The sequence below is a fragment of the Lissotriton vulgaris genome, chromosome 10 (genome assembly GCF_964263255.1).
Source record: "Lissotriton vulgaris chromosome 10, aLisVul1.2, whole genome shotgun sequence".
NCBI lineage: Eukaryota > Metazoa > Chordata > Amphibia > Caudata > Salamandridae > Lissotriton > Lissotriton vulgaris.
In genome coordinates this window covers 236,509,807-236,526,115 of record NC_141698.1, presented here as the reverse complement: position 1 = coordinate 236,526,115, position 16,309 = coordinate 236,509,807, and the positions used below count along the sequence as shown (strand labels likewise).

General features: G+C 46.7%; 1 protein-coding gene across 1 annotated transcript in view; it reads left to right on the top strand.

The window, feature by feature from the left end:
* The window catches only part of LOC147685023 (uncharacterized), a 488,966-nt gene that overhangs the window by 330,227 nt on the left and 142,430 nt on the right, over positions 1–16,309 (top strand). Inside the window, 1 exon segment of the mRNA XM_086939749.1 lies at positions 468–6,784. Coding sequence (XP_086795875.1) covers positions 1,172–6,784 — 5,613 coding nt within the window. The 5' untranslated portion in view covers positions 468–1,171.

Here is a 16,309-nt window from a genome sequence, read left to right as displayed (position 1 = left end):
ATGCCAGGGTGTGCTTTTAAGAACAATCTACCTTTTGCTAAGTACACAACACTAATAAATTGTCTCAGTAATTTATTATTTTTGGCTATGTACCACGAGGCTCGTTCCACAGTGCTTCAAATCTTTGTCAGTATTTTCAATTATTATCTTTACGCTGTAGAAGAGACCTAACGGAAGCCTAGTAAATCTGAGAATTCTGTATTTATATCAAAAGTCCAATAAATCCAGTGACCTCTGTGCTTTTGTACGAAAAAAAATAACTTTAATACATTATCTGTAGCTGCTGCATTTATATTAAACAACTTATGCAGAAAATAGTTGACCCACATTTGCGATCTCTATTGTACAAAAATAGCGTTTCCTTCCCGCTAATGCCATCCTCTGCTTGTGGCGCTGTGTATATGACAAAGTGTTGTTATTAAATGTAAATTTCCTACTCAAGTAACTTAGGATCTTTATTTCTGCAGATGAGCCTGACCCATTGTCTGAAGAATTGATCAAGAAGAATGTCCAGACAATGTTTACTTAAAAGCAATTCAGCCGGAAGAAGCACGATCTTTCTCTGTATCAAAAATTTACAGAACAGATAGCCTCCAAATGAAGACAGTGAATGCAGAGAAAGCTTCATAGCACCTGTCAGGAACATGTAAACTTTCTACAGCGGGAACAACTTACAGGGAGTTGAGAACATTCTTCAGTATGGTGTGAGAAAACCCTGCACATGAGGAAGAGAAAACGTATGAACCTAACATAGTACTACAGAAAAGTTTTCCAGGAAATTCAGAGATCTCTTCCATCCCCTGTGCAACTGAACCAAGAACATTTAGAGTAAAAACACCCTACACAGGAAGTGCCAAGTATATCAACTGTATCGGAGAAGTGTTTTTAAAAAGTAATGAAAAACTTTACACAATAGAAAATTTATGAGGGGAGTATTTTCTACTCATCCATTCCCTGCCTAAAACAACTTGAAAACCCCACTGAAACCCTTGCATTTTGGATATGTGATGCATGTCCCTCACAGATTTAGACTGATAGCCTGAATAAACACTAGTGTACAGCAGAGAATTGTTAACGCAAACTTAACTGGCACATTCTGCCACAATACCGAATAGAGCCCCCTCTGAAAAAGAAAACTGTTGGGAGCCTAAAAGACTCTTGCACACTTACAATGAAACTTAGAAGCTTTAAGAAACAATTGGCTAAAACAGGATCATCAGTTGCCTGCAAAAAAGAACCAAAAACAAGCCGTTCAAAAAAAGAGAAACCGAAAAAAAAGAAAACTTTACATACCTGTGAAGAATGTGGGAAAAGTTTCAAATTCAAGTCTGTGCTGTTGAAACACGTTAGAATCCACTCCACTGAGAGACCTTTTGAATGTAAAGTGTGTGGAGCGGATTTCAAACAATATGGCTGCCTCCTTGCACATAATAAAATCCATGCTCCACCAAGGTTCACCTGTCAGGAATGTGGCAAACAATATTATTTCAAGACGAAGTTTCGCCTACATTCTTTGAGGTGTACCCATAGCATTGAGAAGTCTCATGTCTGTAGTGAGTGTGGTAAATGCTTTGCAAGTGAAGAGAGATTAAAGTTGCATCAAAAAATTCACCGGAAAGCATCTTGGCACAAGAAAGAGAATGTCCCTTTCACATGTAACATTTGTAATCAAACATTCAAGTATTTCAAAAATCTAAAGGTTCATGAGAGGATTCACTCTACAGAGAAAATCTTCAGCTGCAGGGAGTGCTGGAAGGTTTTCAACTGTGAAAGGTTACTGCAGAAGCATTTGAAACAACATGCTGAAGGGCAGAAAGTGCTAAAAGGGCTTGTTCAAGACATCTTTTCTTGCGCTGAATGCAAAAGGACTTTCCAGAGAGAGGCCAGTCTCATCATCCACCAGTGCAGCGCTCAGGCTGAGAAGCCATTTAAATGCATGACCTGTGGACAAACCTTCAAAAGCGAGAGCAACTTGCAAGCACATGGGCAGGTTCACACTGGAGAACAATGGCACAGTTGTGAAGAATGTGGGGAGGGGTTCAAAAGGAAAGACTCTCTTTGGCAACATGAGCTACGACACACTGGGCAGAAGACATTTGAGTGTTGTTGTTGTTGGAGACTCTTTGAAAGTGATTCTGCACTGAAAAGTCACATGGAAATCAGCAACCACTTGAGAGCAGAGATTCTGGAGCAGAGGGGGCACTTGGGGGAAGAAACATTTCCTAAGACCACTTCTAATATCACTATTGAAGGAGATAAATCGTTTAAGTGTACAACTTGTGGGATGCACTTCAATCATGATATCAAACGATTGGTGCACGAGCGCTTCCACACAAAGGAGAACGACTATAGTTGCGTCCAATGTACGAAGTGCTTCAAAAGCAAAAGAGACTTGTGGAGACACCTCCCTACACATACTAGAAATAGAAACGAGTCTCACGGTCCTTACAAGTGTAATGACTGTGGGAAAACATTTACTACCATGTCTTCCCAGACCAAGCACAAGCGCATCCACACAGGAGAGATGCCTTACAAGTGTGCAGATTGTGGGAAAACCTATAGATGGCGGGGTTTACTTCAGGAGCACAAGAGAACCCATACAGGAGAGAAGCCTTTCCAGTGTGACCATTGTGAGAAAAGGTTTGCCTATTATAGTTCATTCAGCATGCACTGTAAAATCCATTCAGCAGTAAAGGCTTTCAAGTGCCTTAAGTGTGAAAGAACCTTTGCATACAGTCATCAGTTAACACGTCACCAGGCCATGCACATGGAAGAGAAGCAATTTTCATGTTCAGATTGCGGGAAGAAATATTGGTTTAAGGAAACTCTTAGAAGTCACAGAAAAAGCCATACTGGTGGCAGTAGATTTCCTTGCACGGAGTGCAAGAAGACCTTTGCTCTGAAAAAGGCTCTGAAAGTTCACCTGAGATTGCACACTCTAGTGATGTCCCACCAGTGTGCAGAGTGTGGGGAAAGCTTCATTTCAGAGATGGAACTCCACAACCATCTCAAAATCCACAATGGACAGAATGTGTGTTCTTGTGCAGAATGTGGGAAAAGCTTTACTCAGAAGCGTTACCTTTACAGGCACGAAAAAAGGCACTCCTTGAACAAGCCATTTGTGTGCTCAGTTTGCGGGAAAAGTTTCAAATCTAAGCCACAGCTGTCTAGCCATGAGAAAATCCCTTGTGGGAAATCAAATTGTACAGCAAGCAAAAGAGATCTAGACGAAATAGAGCACCTGAGATTGGACCAGACTTCCAGCTTAAAGAATCCCTTGGCAGTCCATCAGAGTGAGAAGACTGGACAGATGCCTACTATAACCATTCTGACTGCCTCTGTACCGACTATAGTTACCCATCAAGTGACAATACTTTGGCTTGGAAAACCAGATGCAGCCATATCTAAAGTTGCAATACCTCAGCTGGGGACATATCCATATGGCCACAAAAACATACATTGTTTAGGCCAAGGAAAGCAACCTGGTGTGGAACAAACTACAAGTGTAGAGAATTCCTTACCTGCCAATCAAAATGACCAAACTGGAGAAATGCCTGCTGCAGCAACACTGGCTGCATCCATCTCAAATGGTGTTACACATAATATGGGGATGACTCGGGTGAACAAGTTTACAGATTCTATTTCTTCTGCTATGAATCTAGTTTCTTTTGCCAAGCGGACTGCAAGAAAGTCATACTTGAGGAAACTTTCTGTGGTAACACCTGTTTCTGACAAGACCTTCAAGACTCATTCTGAACCAGAATTTCCAGTTATTGCAATGCCTGAGACTGTTGCTACTCCCCCTCTTACCATCCCAAACACCACCTCTGTCATCTGCACCCCTAATGCATCTGTGAAACCAAACCAGGAAACTCCTTCACAGCCATGTGTGGTTTCCACTTCAGAGATGTCCTTCTGGTGTGCTGACTGTGGGATGGGCTGGAAAGATAAGGCTACCTTCAGTGAACATCAGAGGATTTGGCATGAGACCAAGAGCCCACAACTATGTTTGCACTGTGTTGAGACATTTCATTCAAAGTTTGACTTCGAAAAACATAGCAGAACCCACAGACCTGATGATCTTGTTGTCGATATGCCTGCTTCAACATTACCTGCAGTAACATTACCTGCAGTAACATTACCTGCAGTAACATTACCTGCAGTGACAACTCATTCTTCAGTTTTACCTGCTGTCACAGAGTCTGTTAACACTGCACCACCAGCAGGCGTGCTTGTTGTGCCAAAATCTGAAGACGAATCCCCTTCTGCAGTAGCCGATTCAACTGCAATTCATTCTGCAGTTATACCCGCTGCTGTTACTTGTGCTACATGTGGAGATAGTTTTCACCAAATGAGCAATCTCGTGGATCATCTGAAGACCCATGTCGCCAATGGTTGTAACGACAATGGGTGTAAACATGAAGAAACCCCATCTGGTCTTTGCGGGATCGAATCTGCTGAAAGATCCTTTTGTTGTGATCTCTGCATGCTGGACTTCAAGTGTGAAGCTTTGTTTATTGAACATCTGAGGTGTTGTCCTAGTACTTCATTGCAGAAGCCATATGAATGCTGTGAGAAGTCCTTTCTTACAAAGCTTGACTTAGATGAGCATTGCAAAACTCACATGGAAAGGCTTTGTGACCCTGCTTCTGTGATTGGCCCCTCAATTACATTGCCTGCTCCGACCACATCTACTGTTACCATGCCTTCTGTGACACAGTTTGCTGATTCTGTTCTCAATGCGAGCATGCCTGCTGCGGGCCAGCCTGCTACAGCCTTGTCTTCTTCAGGCACGGTTGCTGTAGCGAGCTCTCCTGTCGATGGTTTTGTTCTCTTGGTTCCTACACTATCTGTTGCCATGCCGGATGCTTCGGCAGTCTGCTACAATCCTAATATCTCTGGAATTCACCACCAAGAAGCCCTGCCACCATTATGTGAATCTTCCTTAACCAAGGGAGCCTATTGGTGTGTCGACTGTTCAATGGGCTTCAGGTATAAGTCTATGTTGGGTAGGCACCGGACCATATGGCACACAGCGAAAAAACTTAAACCATGTCCGAAGTGTGATCAGACATTTAGCACAAGGTTTGAAAATGAAATTCACAGAAATGTTTGTACTGACAAAATCAGGAGCCTGGTAACCCCTGCTGGGATTGCACCACCTGTCACCACCCTCGATGCTAACAAGCCTATAGTACACACACCTGCTAGGACCGAGACTAATCGTGCCAGCCCCAATGTGGCGAAACATGGTGTGCAGCTTTATGCTGATTCCCCTGCTACGAATGTGCCTGCTGCAGTCATTCCTGCTGCAAACATGCCTTCTGTGACACCACATTATGTACCCACCCCTGCAAATACCATATCTGCAACAGCCACCTCTTCTGAAACTCTTTATGCTGCAAACAAAGATTCTCTGACGGAGCTCAATGATACAATATGCACAACATCCAAGCCTGCCGACAGGCACAGTGTGGACATGCATGCAGAGACAAACTCTGTTGTGAGCATGCCTTTTGTAACAGAGCTTAATGATACTGTGCCTATTATGGTCAAGCATGCTGACCCACTTTTAGAGGCTATGATTAGAGCAAACATACTTACTGAGACTAAGATTGCTGAAAAACAGCTTTCTGGTACCCTGCACATTGAAGAAATGTATGCTCCAACTGAACCTGAAAGAAGGAAACCTGCTGAAACCACAACATCTTCATCTCAACCTGCTCCAGGTATAGCTTCCATGATACAGTTTCCAGCAACTAATCCTGATAACCCCAAGCTTGTTGCAAACACAGCTGCTTCCTCCATGCCTGCTTCAGCCAAGACTGTTTTGAAAGTGCTTGCTGATCCCACCTTCATAGTTGGAATGTCTGGAACAGATGAACCTGCTGTGACCACATGTCCTATAATAACACCAGCTGTAACTATGTCAACTACAGCTAAGACTCATTCAACCCCATCTGAAGTGACGGTAAGTCCTGTTAACAAGCCTGTTTCAATGGAGTCGGCTGATAGTGCACTGATTGAGAGAAGTCCCACTACAGAGAAACCTATGACCGATTCTGCTCTTACCACATGTAAAGCAACCAATTCAACTATGTCCATACCCACATTGACCAAACTTACTTCAGTGAAGAATACACTAGAAGAAATTGGTGAGAACATGCTCATTCAAGGAAAGCATGCTGTAGTCATGCCTGCTGTCTCCAAACCTGATTTAATCAAACCTAATATGATGACTACTTCATTAGGGCTTAACGATTTGATTCCCAATGTAGCCTCACCCAGGGACATGCTTTGTGAAGATATGCCTACAGTAACTATGTCGGAAGCAGCCAGGCCTGCTGCAATGCAGTGTGATGCTACCTTGCTCATTGAGGGAAAGACAACTGTCTGTCAGTCTACTTTGACCACACCTTCCACAACCACCTTTTCAATGACATCTGCCACATCCACATCTGTAGCAAGTAGTCATACTGTAACACGGCCAGCTTTACTGACCTCTGCTGTGTCTGCGCTTGCTGTTAAGGAGCTTGATAATAGAACCCTCAATGAAGGAAAGACTACTTCTGGCAATCCTGCTAAAACCACAAATACTGCAACTAGTCCTGTTGCTTACATGCCTAATGCTGTCACACCGGTCACTATCACGCAGGACAGGGATGGACTCGATCAGAAAGCTGTACTCCTTTTACGCTGGAGAATCCATCCAGCAATGGGACCCCAAGTGCATGAGGAAGCTAGTGCCCCTGCAGATGACAGTATAGAATGTCCCAAAAATCCCCCCCACTTAACTTAACAAGTGGAGTCTCCAAACAACTCCGTCAATTCCAAAAGGGCTCAGCTTTAAGTAGTTTTTATTTCCTTTTGTCCACCCTTTATGAAACCAGTACCATAAATGTTTATACAGACAAAAATCTTCATTGCTATGATCATTTTCAACTCTGAATCCCAAAGTGACATGTGAACACAACACGTCATAGAATAACCTACATTCTGCAAACCTAATCTGATCCCCTGCTTAAAAGTACTTCCTGCGGTCACTGATCCAAGAAGACACTTGCTTCCGGAACAATTCCTGTAATAAACACATCTTTAAAGAGTCACTGATATGAGTCTGCACAGACTGTAAAACGTTGCATTCATTGAATATACAGTTTACGGCAATTTTTGAGGGTTGTCTTAATGAGAGCTAAAGGGTGTTAGAAATTGAAAAGAAGATTAGGCAGAGCTCCAGATTGTGTCAATGTAAACAATCGAAAGTTAGAGGAGAATCGAAATTTGCCTAGCAGTGTAACGGTAAGTTTCAATTCTATTAAGGACACAGAGGCTTCAGATTATGCTTTTGTACCTTCTCCGCTGTTTTATTCACAAAAGTCACAGCAGCCAAAAATATACAAATAACAGCCCTTTCACAGAACAAGGGTATGGGCAAACAGATGAGAAATTTTTGTTCATCAACTACAACTCTCATGAATATCATTAGGCAGTCCTCAACATAGTCCTTTCTCAGTATCCACTGCGGCTGGATAGGACGTCCCCTTCATGACCACTTCCTCTTTCTTCGCGCGAGTCACGCTATGTTCTTATTGGTCCTGCTTGGCGCCATCATTTCCTATAAAAGATATCACAGCGTCAGCAGTGAAAGGGAAAAACTGTCAATGTACCATAAACATATAATGCATTATGCACAGCTATCAGAACCACAGATTTGGAAAACCTAAGTACTTACTGCCATACGGGTGGGGAAAAAACTCCCCAGGAAGTCCGGGAGAGATAATCCTCGCCTCCGTGTCCTTAATAGAATTGAAACTTACCGTTACGCTGCTAGGCAAATTTCGATTCTATGTCAGGACCGGAGGCTTCAGATTATGCTAGTTCAAAGCTTACTCACCACCAAATGAGCAATATCAATCACTGGTTTGAAGTAAAACCTTTTAAAGGTGGAGTCCGAAGACCAATCTGCAGCTCGCATCAAATCCTCCAATCTGGCACCTAAAGAGAAAGCCTTCGAGGCCATGGCCCCTCTAGCTGAATGAGCACCGAACTGTTTCGTGTCAATGCCTGCTTCCTGCATTACCCACCGAACCCATCTGGCAATGGTGGGAGAAGAGACAGCCTTGTGCGGCTTGCGCAGCGCGATTAGCAGCTGTCGTTCACCCGGAGGTTAAGTTCCAATGTTAACTTCTCATAAGCTTTCAAACACTGTACCACGCACAACTTGGGAGTGTCCACGAAGTATGGGTAGGAAATCGTCCTTGAAGCACACTTTGTGCGACGCCCCAACGTGAAAATCACCCCATCAGGGGAAAAAACTCGCCGCGACATCCAAGGCGAGCACATCCGACACTCGCCTGCATGAAACCAGAAGCATAGCCAACTTTGCTGAAAGTTCTTTCAAGGACAGATACTTATTCGGAGGCCATGACAAAAAAAGGTTGAGAACCAGGTTAACATCCCAAAGAACCGAATAACGCGGCTCTGGAGGCAGGGAAAGTCGAACCCCTCGCAGGAGGCGACACACGAAAGGATGTTCTCCAAGTGGGACTCCCGCCACCGGTTGATGGCCCGCCGAAATCGCCGACCGCATCGCATTATTAGTGCGGTAGGCCAGGCCAGCCGAAGCTGACTCTGCCAAGTAATTTAACGCAGGAACGACGCCTGCGACCACGGGATCCAGGTCCCGTCGAAGACACCAACGTGACCATCTATTCCAGGCAGAGCGATAACGTTTCGTCGTGCTGCCTGCCCAGGCCTTCGAGCGGAAGCTCTCAGCTGGTCTCAAAAGGCCCGGGAGCGACCAACGTCGCCCGAAAGCCTCCACGCCATGAGGTGAAGCGAGCTCTGAGTGAGCAGGTGATGGAGTTCCCCGTCCGTGCTGAGAAGAAGCCGCGGAAACCGGGGGAGTAGGATTGGAGAATCCCAAGAAAGTTCCAGAAGAACCGGAAACCAGACTTGTGACCTCCACCATGGAGTTATCAAAACTACGTCCGCTTGCTGGCGGCGAAGATGGGCCACCGCCCTCAGGATCATTGAGAACGGGGGAAAGCCGTAAGACCTCTCCCCGCTCCAATCTTGGAGAAAAGCGTCCGTGGCTTCCGCCATGGGATCCGGTCTCCAGCTGAAGAAACGAGGGAGCTGGAAGTCCAGGCGGGACGCAAAAAGGTCCACCGAGAATGGGCCCCAGGTGCTGCTCAGCCATCTGAACACCCGTGGGTCTAGTTTCCACTGGCTGGAGTCCCGCAGATGTCGAGAGTGCCAGTCCGCCACCTGGTTGTCTTGACCCGGCAAATACTCCGCCGTCACTGAAACTTGATGTTCCAGGCCGTAATTCCAAAAATCTTTCGCCAAATCCGAAAGAGCCTTGGAACGAGGACCTCCTAAATGGTTGACGTAGCGTACAGCCGAGATATTATCCATGCGGAGCAAGACGCAGGACCGAACCGTGTCCTTGGTCCAGCAGCGAACCGCGAAGGACCCGGCCAACAGTTCCAGGCAGTTTATATGAAGTTCCTGTTCCCCGGACGACCAGGCGCTGCCTGTGGAAAACTCTCCACAGTGGGCGCCCCAACCAGCTCGGCTGGCGTCTGACTATCACCAGGTCGGGGACAGGACCGAAAATCGCTCAGCCATTCCAGGCCTCCATATGAGTCAGCCACCAATTCATCTCTTCCCTAACCTCGTCTGACAGGGGAACCACCTGATCGTACGACAGACCGCGACGAAGGTGATGCGCCTTGAGGCGCTGCAGGGCGCGGTAATGCAGGGGCCCCGGAAAGATTGCCTGGATGGAGGAAGGGAGCAGACCTACTACCCGGGCAATCTGACGGAGGGAGGTATGCGATCGAGAGATCGTCTGCCTCAGGATGTGGGGAATCTTCCCTAGCTTCTTGGAGGGAAGGCTCAGAGTGCATCGCACTGAATCCACGGTAAACCCGAGGAACACCACTGACTGGGATGGGACCAGTACAGACTTCCCGCTGTTGATGACAAACCCCAGATCCTGGAGTAAGGATATCGTCTGGCGAAGTTGAATGTCCAATTGTACCGGGCACTGCGCCATCAACAGGATGTCGTCCAGATAGACTATCATCCGGATACCTTGGCTCCGCAAGAATTCCACTACCGGCCTGAGGAGCATGGTGAAGCACCAAGGGGCCGAGGAAAGACCGAATGGAAGGGCAGTAAACTCGAACACTCGACCTCTCCACCGGAACTGCAGGAAACGCCGGTGCGGTGGGTGAATTGGGACCACCAAATAAGCGTCTTTGAGGTCCAACCGCACCATCCAATCGTTGGGAAGCAAAACATCTTGTAAAAGATGGATACCTTCCATCTTGAAGTGCCGGTAGATCAACAATCCGTTGAACTCTTTGAGATTGATTACCGGGCGCTTCCCCCCATCCGTTTTGTCCACTAGGAACAGGTTGCTCAGAAACCCAGCCGGGTGTTGAACCGAGCGGCAAATGGCGCCCTTGCGAAGCAGGTCTGAAACCTCTTTGTCGATCAAACGAGCGTCCACACAAGAGAAAACGATAGGAGGGGGCGGTCTGCCCTGGCGGGGCTGATCGTAAAACTCTACATGAAAACCCCTTATGGTTTGTAAAACCCATGCGTCTGCTGTGATAGCGGCCCAGGCATCTGGAACCGAAGCCAACCGTCCCCCCCCCCCCCCCACCCGGACTTGGTCCGCAGGTATAACACTCTCCATTGGAGGTGTTCCTTGCAGCATTCTTGAAGCCACCTCGTCCACGGAAGCGTTGTCCTTTGGTGGGGTAGAAGGTGTTGTAGTTCTCTGATGAGGTATATTGTCCTCTTCTGGGGCCTTGATTCCTGTTGGTGGCCTGTTGATCACCACTGCCGGTCGCGCAGCCCCCTCCGCGACCGTCCCCCCTGGAGAAACGTTGATGGAACACCTTCTTAATACTCGACTGGGCCCTATCCAGGGACGTGAATGTATTAACGAACTTCCCCAGTTCCTTTATAAATGATTCTCCAAAGAGACCACCCTGGGCAACAGCCCCCGCCTCAGAAGAGGCCAGATCCCCCAGCTTAGGATCTAATTTAATTAAGAGGGATCTCCTCCGCTCTGTAGAGAGAGCGCAATTCGCATTCCCTAGGAACACCACAACTCTTTGCGCCCAGTTGGAGATGACCTCAGGGGAGATGGCCGTCCCGGACTCCTTGGCCTCCTCCGCCATGTCTAAGATCTTGGTAATGGGACCTATGGCTTCCAAGAGCTTATCTTGGCATGAACGCCATGAGCGGTCAATGCCAAGATTTTTGCCAAATTTTGCCAAAAACGTGGCAATCTTCGGATCCAACTCCGGGGTCTGGGCAACCTTCCCTTCCAGCATGGGTCTGGGGCATTCCCCACGCAAGCAACTCCTCTCCTCCTTTTCCAAGGGCTTGCAGAGGCGGCCAGCGACAAACTTTGCCACCTTCTCCCCAGGGGACCAGGCCGCGGACCGCGGATGCATTATCTCATCCGGGTCCAGCATACCCGAATCGTCCCGTGGAAGCTCGGCGGCAGAGCTCGAAGGCCGCCAAGAACGCTCCGACCCATCCTCATCATCATCTGTGTCCACCGGGGAGGTCGGTCCAGGAGACAAAGGAGCTGACTCTGCGGAGCCCCAAGGGCCCGGGGCCGGTGAGGACGCAGGGGCAGGATCTGTCGCCTTGGCCAGGAATGCGTCACGCAACCTCTCAAAGGCGTCCTTGTCCACGCCTCATGTCCCATTCGACACCCCCTCCTTACAGGGTCTCTTAGGGGCTGGGGGGGTAGACCCCGTAGGTGTTGTTGGACCAGCAGAAGCTCCTAAGTGTGCTTGAGTCACCCTCTCGCACTCCTGAATAATGCGTGCCGAGATGCGCTCCTCCATAGGACCTATGATTTCTGTGACGCATCTGTAAATCGAGCTATCCACAGCCTGGTAGAACTCATTGTCATTAAGATAGCCCTGCGATTCCTCTTCGTAATACTCGTCCCCCATCTTCATCTGGCACCCAGTGCCAAATCCAATGTAGGAATCCAAGGGGTCTCGAATCAACAGGGATGCCGGCTATAGCCAGTGCAGGAATTTTGGGGCAGAGCGAAACTGCCATCATGTAGTGCCCAGTGTAACCGGGAATAATAGGGGGCACTCTGCCCACTAGCGCGCAGGCCCTCCTAACAGGACCGGGCCTTCGTCACCTCCCCGCGCGCTAGGTCTAATGATTGGAAGCAATCGGCTCAGAGTGCCCTCATACGCCCGCAGGCGGCAACACGGTCAGGCCGCAATACAGACCCCCACCGGGGCGTTTGAAACAATTGTGGGGCAATACAGACTCTAATTCGAGCGTCTGGGTGAGGCGACAGGGGAAGGCTCCGCAGAAACGGTCTCCTCAGCGCAATTCCCTGGCGGAAATCGCGCCGAGGAGAACAAGACGCACCAGCACCCCCTAGCAGCCGAATAACGGGCAAAGTCACGTAGGAACATAAAAAAGTTCCCGCGACCAGAAAGGGCTCTGTTAAGAAAACGGAGCGTCAAAGTAAACCCCACAATAATGAATACACGAAAATCAATTAACTTTAAATCCAACAAACCCCAACCATTGAAGGAAAATGAGGAGAGAGGAAGAAAAACCACTTAACTGGCTGCGAAGCAGCGAAGAAAGAGGAGGTGGTCATGAAGGGGATGTCCTATCTAGCCGCAGTGGATACTGAGAAATGACTATGTTGAGGACTGCCTAATGATATTCATGGGCGTTGTAGTTGATTAACAAAAATTTCTCATCTGTTTGCCCATACCCTTTGTTCTGGGATAGGGCTGTTGTTATTTGTGTATTTTTGGCTGCTGTGACTTTTGTGAAAAAAACAGCGGAGAAGGTACAAAAGCATAATCTGAAGCCTCCGGTCCTGGCATAGAATTAGCTCATTGTTTATTGCGTGAGAAAGAAAATACAGAGGTAGAGAGTGAGAAAAAGATGGACATGAAAGGATTACATTGAATTTGGGGCTAAAACGGTGCAAGAAAAAGAAAGTCAGAAAGATTGTGAAAAAGCAAGTCTTCATTTCATTCAACTAGTTTGCCATCCTCCCTGTCCAGTGGGTGGCAGAACCAACACTTCATCTGAGCAACCCACAGGTGCTTGTATACACCTTATACCTCAGCTACCTACTTTATGTAATTATTTAGAGTGTGGTTACTTACTAGCTGCACCTATGATAGTTGTATATCTTCAATATAATTTGCATGCAATTTGTGAGAACTGCACATATGAATGTGCTTCATTTAAATCTGTTGTATTCTAACCATTCTCCACCTTGTTTCATTCATACTTGCTTCCACTACAAACTTTCCTTATTTACTTTCACTGCATTATTCCACTTTTCCTTAAAAAAGTAAACTTTTCTTTTTAAACACAATACTGTTTCCTTTAAGAAAAACTTGCTGCATAAAAAGGTTTACTTTATTTAAAGGTTATCATATGGGCGGTGCTAGTCTGCTGATCGTATCAAGCCACCATCACTGTGAGACTACAACCCACTCCAAATGGGAAATTTGCTGAACAAATTACTAATACGTTAAAAATAGTGCTATTTATTGAAACACATGCCAGTGATATCTGAACTACACCACTCCATACATAACATCAGCATAATCATCCAACACATAGGGATCATGTGATACAGTTGTTCCCCTGATGTGACCCAGTGCAAACCACACTCCCACCCCGGCATAGGGCAACATTTTCCATAGTATCTCCTATGGGCCATTGAATTCCATTTTCCACTGCTGCAGTATGTCACCTCATACAGATATATCTTTATTTGCACCAGACCTTCTCACTCATTCCATTTCGGGATCCAAAGTGTCTTGATTTAGGAGGACGGCCTGCAGAGGGCTACTGGAATTATGTGATTGTGCGGCTTTGTTGTTTTTCGCATAATTATAGATTTTCCGCATTTGCCCCATAATCTGTAGATTTCAACACAAATGTTTCTAGCTCAAATTCTCAAATGGTTCAAATGTTACTAAAAATTCAGCAACACCTGTTGCCGCGCAATAGAAGGTAAATGTTGACTGACCTCCTTTCTGTTGCTTATTGCTAATAGTGGGTGTTAAACTGGTACTAACGAGATGAGGCACAGACAGTAGTGTAACAAATGTAAACAATTTAAAATAGTGAAGTGCTGCAATTCGCCGCATAATTTACCTTTTCTCGCCACATAATTTACTCCACCCTGCCGCATAATTTGTCCCTTCTATGCTGCTTCATTCCAGTGGCCCTGCATATATTCTTAGGTCACTGGGTCTGTGCCATCATAGTGTTGTAGAGTTCCAATTGATCATTACAGTACACAATGTCTTTGCAATCAGTCTTGTACTCTGGGTCTGCTGTCTTCTCTCCACACACAGGATTCCAGTCTCTTCATCAGCAGGAGTGCCAGCAAGTTTACCGCCTCACAGAGCTCAGGACATTTTTTGGTATATCCCAGTAATGCCATTATTGGGGCTAACTCTACCACATCGTCTATCATAGTCGACAGTATCACACCCACTTATTGGCAGTATTCTGGCACCACCACACCAGGTGTAAGAAATCCACATACAGGATTCTGCATCTAGCACAGCGGAAGTGCTCTTTAAGTTTGTTCAGAAATATGATGTGAGGGGAGCGATAAGCGTGCTGGATGTATTTAAAATGAATAAGTTGCAGTCTGCCGTTGGGTGACAGTTCTTCAATCTGGGTACGGTATTAGACCCACTCAGTCTGAAAGGTCCCTTCCCAGAACCATCTCCCACTGTGCTCTCGCCTTGAGGTTCGGCATGGGGGTTTCAGCTTGGATGGAGGGGTATACCCCTCCTTATAGTTTGTCAACAAGCATTTCACTGTGGTGCAAGTAGAAATAATGTTTTTATTTTTCACTCTGGGGTTTCTTGTGTGAAAGCCATGCACTCTAGAAACCAACTTGACAGGAATATATCACCCATCGTATCCAAACCCCATATGTGCAATTGTCGGAGAGTACTTGCATTGCAAGTGAATGAGTGTAACAGGTACTGATTCATGGCTTGTTTAGGGGAATATCCTATTGGAGAGCTGTCTACTACAAATGTTATTCCATGCTGCATGCATATATGTTGCTGTGTTGATCTCCATTCCGTTGCAGCTTGGGTTCTGTCCCCACAGCTATGTCATTGGATTCGGGTAAGCGCCATGTTCAGTTGGCAGGTGCACCATGTATGGGAGAGGATAATGCCAGAAATGCCCTAAGTGCGCTTGGACGCACTTAGAGTAGAGTTCAAGGTCAGGGACAGCTAAACCACCCCGCTCATAAGGTGGTAGTCCAGGTCAATGGAAAGTCCAGCTAGCAGGGTAGTGTGTTCAGCATCAGCTGGAATATTGTGGATTTGTTTCAATTAATCGCAGCTGCCTGGAACTGAGTACATTTCAGCTTAACAGGGCTGAGGTTCCGCCTGGGTCTTTCAAATAAAGTGTGATGTTGTCTGCATATGAGATGAATAAGTTGCAAGGCGAGTTCTTTAGCAAGTGCATAGAGTATGGGGGAGAGGGGGCACCCTTGGTGAGTGCTTCGATTAATAGCAAACAGTTCAGGGAGCAGACCGCCCATTCTAATCTGAGCAGTTGGGGCAGCATATAGTAGCCATACCTGGCGAATGATGTACCCTGAAGTTATGTGATGCCATTCGATCGAATCGACAACTTGGACTATAAAACTGCCTAGGCTCCAGCTGATGTGTAAGGGCAAAAGGAGTTCTCTGCTTCCGAACGGTTGATCTACCTAAAAGCAGCCAGTTCTCCAGCTTTAGGCCAGGATTTTTGTGCCTATATTCCAAGAAGGAGGGAGTGAGAAGTGATACAAGGTTTGCTCATCTTCCCAAATGTCGAAAAGGCACGCAGAAATTCCAGAAGCTGGGCATTCTGCAGGCTTTGTTTAAAGAGCGTGCAGTTTGTTTGCCTTTTTAGGTCTCGGCTGGCAAAAGCTGTGCGCATGTGCTGCTCTATTCATACGAGAGCTTCTTGGAATCAATACAGATTCCAAAGCTCTCCGAGGCGGAGTTGAAGCCCGGCCCATCTTCCTCATTGGCTGGCTTCATCCTGCATGCAAAACGCAGGCCCAGGATTGAAAAGGAGGCTTTTTAGTCCCTCCTTGTCTCCTTTTAGCCTGGCCCACCAGGATTTGATCTCTCACTCGCGGCCTCACACACGCTTCTTCATTAGCTGGGACGCACTATGTTTCAATTTGGTGCCGCTGCACAATGCAACGCTTTGTCCATTCTCGCTTCGCTCTGCTGCAACA